This window comes from Myotis myotis, unplaced genomic scaffold, assembly GCF_014108235.1.
Source record: "Myotis myotis isolate mMyoMyo1 unplaced genomic scaffold, mMyoMyo1.p scaffold_m19_p_1, whole genome shotgun sequence".
NCBI classification, from domain to species: Eukaryota; Metazoa; Chordata; class Mammalia; order Chiroptera; family Vespertilionidae; genus Myotis; species Myotis myotis.
Window position 1 is genome coordinate 95,281,130 of NW_023416313.1, and position 4,634 is coordinate 95,285,763.

Below are 4,634 nucleotides of genomic sequence, written 5' to 3' on the forward strand. Positions count from 1 at the left end.
GTCAGGTATTGCCAAGCATGTTCCCAGGAGGTCTGAGAATTTAATTCATTGGAAAATTTTTTATAGTTGAGAATGTGCTCCTAAGCTCTAGAAGTACAGAAACCTAATGTATTATCAGGAATGGTGGAGAGCGGAATGTTTCTCATGGGTGAAGTCACATGAACCAAACTCAAAGAATGATGAGAAACCAAAACGACTGCCAGTTTATTGTTATTAAAAGGGCCGGGGGCGGGGTGGGGGTGGGGGACCAAATACTGGCAGCCTTTGGCCATCAGCAAAGGCAGGCTACGTGAAAAGTAAAATTCTGTAACAGGAATTTGCTTAGTGACCGCAGAAATTGGAATGAGGGGTGTTAGCTTTATAACTCAGATGTTTAATGATGTCACCTAAGATGATGTAAAGTGTGCATCTTCATAGTGGAAATATCTGCCATCCTGCCCAGGCAGGGAGAGTTCTTGGCTTAGATTAGGGCTCTCTCTCTCCCTTAGCCCAGGCTGAGGGGTCACTGCCAGTATTTGCCTCTGACTTCCTTCCTTCCTTCCTTCCTTCCTTCCTTCCTTCCTTCCTTCCTTCCTTCCTCCCTCCCTCCCTCCCTCCCTCCCTCCCTCCCTCCCTCCCTCCCTCCTTCCTCCTCCCTCCCTCCCTCCCTCCCTTCCTTCCTTCCTTCCTTCCTTCCCTCCCTCCCTTCCTTTCTCTCTCTCTCTCTCTCTCTCTCTCTCTCTCTCTTTCTCTCTCTCTCAAAAATCAACTTAAAAATGCAGATTCCTGGATTTCATTCTGGGAGATGGTCTGAATGGGTGTTTCTGGGGATAGGGTCTGGGAATATAACTTTAAACCAACAAAAATCTAATGTACAAAAAATTTGAGAATTATTGTTTTTGGGATGACCTTGCCTATGTCTTATGCATTATGAGTTGATTTTAGAGTGAGTCATCTTATTTCCAAGTGTTTATAGAATCTTTGGTACTGGTGACACTTTTGCTATCTTTATTAAAAAGTCCTGTTGAGTATGTTAAAAAAAAATAGATTCTCAAATGGGGATAATACTATGTAACAAATACAGTCATGACTATGGTATGCAGAGAAGACAAAGTCAGGTGTATAGCCTTCCCTTGAATTCTGTCATAATAAAGCTACTTATTGTGTGGGACCAACCTCAGTTAATATAGTTTATTAACTATTTCTTGTAATAAAGGCACAGGCTCTTAAACAAATGATGAGCATTTTAAACAGTACTACACACAAGACAGTTATTTATTTTGTTTTCCTACTGCTCAGTGTTGGTGATGTTAAACTAATTAAACAAAGAGGCCATAGACTGAGGTGGCTTTAACGCCATGGTGGCCTCTGTAAGCAAATCCAAACCTAAGCCTGTAAATACCTCACGGTTACAGATTGAAAGGTTTCCTGATAGCCAATCCTTGCATTGCTTCTGCCTTTTCTCTATAAAAGTCTTTCCCTGGTCCTGTCCAAGGAGCACTGCTAACCACTTTTGGTTTGGCGCTGCCCGATTCCAATTGATGTATGCTCAAATGAACGCTACAATTTTAATATACCTCAGCTTGTCTTTTATTTATTTATTTTATTATGATTATTTCTAGAGTGACAGAGAGAGAAACACTGACTTGCTGTCCCATCCATTTATGCATTCATTGGTTGATTCTTGTATGTTCGCTGACCAGGGATCAAACCTACAACGCACAATCCGCAACCTTCGCATATGGGGATGACACTCTAACCAGCTGAGCTACCCAGACATGGCCTCATTTTATCTTTGAACAGTGACCATTTGAGGCATTCATGTGGAAAGTGTTATGCAAGGATCTCTGACAAAACTATTAATCATTGGTGATAGGAAATTTATCCCAACAGAAATCTTGGTTGTAGAAGGAGGGACTATGCAACAGGAGCTGAACTCAGAAAGTATTATTCGGATTTTGATGAAGGTGAATGAATTCTAATATTTGCCTAGAAAGGACAGACAACCTCCGCCCCCTCCCCGCCCCGTGCCCTCCCCCACTTTTCAGGACAATGTTTCTCTGGTTCTCCCTGACTTTTCACATTCATCCAGATCTGGGTGACTACTGGGAGGACCATAACTCCCATTATCACTTCTCTACGCAATTATACGCTGGTCCAGGCACTCAACAGGTTACGCTTAAAAGACTGCTGTTTCAGCTGCAGCCATGTGAGGGAACAATTACAGTACCAGCAGCCAGATTAATCACAGGTGTGTGAGCCCAGTACCCTAGACAGCCTGTTTGAGTAGGAGAACTTTAAATTAACAACAGATTGAAACCAAGCGTGGCCCTGGCTAGGTAGCTCAGTTGGATGGAGTGTTGTCCCAACATTCCAAGGTTGCAGGTTCAATCCCCAGCAGGGTACATACAAGAATCAGCCAATGAAGGCATAAATAAGTGGAATAACAAAATGATGTCTCTCTCTTGTCAGTTAAAAAAACAAAACAGAAACCAAGTTGCATCACTTATGATGATTCCAGCAAACTTCTGCCTGTTACAAGGAAAAGGAAACCCCAGAACATTCCTAAGGCTTTACTTTTGACTGCTTAAGACAATATGTGATTTGAGAAGGGAGGGAGAAACATGAGAATTAAATTTCTGGACAAATAATGTGGTATATTGAAAGCTGACTGCATCTTAGAAATAAAAGAACCAACAAAAATTAATATTGATTTTGTGAACATCACAATAAATGGAGTACTGTTTTTATATTGTATTTTGTACTGAATTAGCAGATTCCATTCCCTTTAGAGTAAATTTTCTTTAAAAAAACCTTTATTGTTGAGAGATATATATTTATTGCCATTTTATTGTTCACATTTTTCTTCCTCTCCTCCTCCTCCTCCTCCTCCTCCTCCTCCTTCTCCTCTTCCTCCTCCTCTTCCTCCTCCTCCTCTTCCTCCTCCTCTTTCTTCTTCCTCTTCTTAAAGAATGCCCTTCAACATTTCTTGTAATACTGGTTTGGTGGTGATGAACTCCTTTAGCTTTTTCTTGTCTGTGAAGCTCTTTATCTGACCTTCAATTCTGAATGATAGCTTTGCTGGGTAGAATAATCTTGGTTGTAGGTCCTTGCTATTCATCACTTGAATATTTCTTTCTTTTTTTTGAGTTAAGCAGAAATTTTATTTCCAAGCTCTTCAAAAATTATTACAAATACAAATAAAGTTTCCATTTTAAAGTGTCTCAAATTAAATCAAAGGCACATCATCAAAGTAAAACACTTATGACATTAAGAATCCATTTAGCTTGTAAGATTTTCACATTGCTTTGCTTTTAATCATTTGCAATGTTCTGTAAGTCACATTTTAAACATATTTGAAAGCTATGAAATAATGTAGGATTTTTTTTTTAAAGCACAACCACAACTATAAAGTAGAGGAACTTAAGAAGACAAAGAACAGATCTGTGGCATACACAAAATGGGGAGATCTAATGCACAACACACTAATCTTTCCAAACAAGTTTGCTAAGAAACAGCTTCCCTATTTAGTGTTAAAAATAAAACAGTCTTCTCACTTATAAAAATCAAGATATCACTTGATTAATAAAGTCTGTTCTTGCCCCAAATTTTACACTGTCTTGCCTTCATTTAGAAATTATAAATTCATGAGAAAAGAACACATTTTGTTATGGTGTAAAAATCTCTAGAACAACAAATTACAAATATTCAAATTTTTAATAAAAATGTTTTTCTTCCCAAAATGTAAACACCCAGTAAATAAAACATACATAACATTTCAGGTCTAGAAACACTAATAATTCACTTATGAAAGAGGTTCGTTTTGTATATTTGGTGGTAAGGTTTTTGTTTGTCTTAAGTATAAAGCACTTCACCAAACAACCAGGCCATTATTATTTAAAGGTCTACTCCTTCACCCAGTTTCCTAATTTGATTTGAAACTCATCAATTTCTATAGAATTTTGGCTATAGGACCAGGCCACAGGGAAGGTCTGAATATGTAAGTCATTTGGTTAGAGAAAAATGTTTCCATGAGATTTGGAGGCAGTCATTCATCACTTTGTGCCTGAAAGCTTCCTTAGTTAACTTCTTTCCAGTCTTTAGAACAAAGCACAGGATCTGGGCTCCTGGAAAGGGCTGCTGCCTTCTGGAACACTGACCATCAGGGCATCCTTGCAGGCATTCTGCATGCAGTACTGCTGAAGCTTGGCAGCCGCCTGAGAGACCTTGATCCTCTCCACGCTGGCCTCCAGCTTGAGCTGCTCCACCAAGCACTGCAGGGCATACATGCTGGCCCTGGAGGACATGGCCGGGGGTGGCTGAGTGGCTTTCTTACTACTCCCTTCTGGCCTGCAAAGTTTCTGTTGAGAAATGAGCTGACAGTAGTATGGGCACTCCCTTGTAGGTAACTAACTGCTTTTCTCTTTCTGCTTTTAAGATTCTCTCTTTTTCTTTAACCCTTGGCATTTTAATTATGATGCCTCTTTGGGTTCCTTTTGTTTGGGACTCTGTGCTTCCTGGACTTGTAAGTCTATTTCTCCACCAGGTAGGGGAAGTTTTCTGTCATTATTTCTTCAAATAGGTTTTCAAAATCTTAGTCTCCCCTCTTCTCCTTTTGGAACCCACATAATGCTAATGTTGGTATGCTTGAAGTT

The 4,634-nt window shown here is 39.7% G+C and overlaps 1 protein-coding gene across 1 annotated transcript; it reads right to left on the reverse strand.

Moving 5' to 3' along the window:
* Positions 1–4,079: 4,079 nt before the first annotated feature.
* LOC118658043 (guanine nucleotide-binding protein G(I)/G(S)/G(O) subunit gamma-10-like) lies at positions 4,080–4,286 on the reverse strand. Its single transcript, XM_036312962.1, has one exon. The coding sequence runs from the start codon at positions 4,284–4,286 to the stop codon at positions 4,080–4,082; it is 207 nt and encodes a 68-aa protein (XP_036168855.1).
* Between the last annotated feature and the right edge of the window lie 348 nt (positions 4,287–4,634).

What these genes read in the sequence shown, in the direction of transcription:
- LOC118658043 (XM_036312962.1), bottom strand. Translation starts at nt 4,286, where the DNA reads ATGTCCTCCAGGGCCAGCATGTATGCCCTGCAGTGCTTGGTGGAGCAG.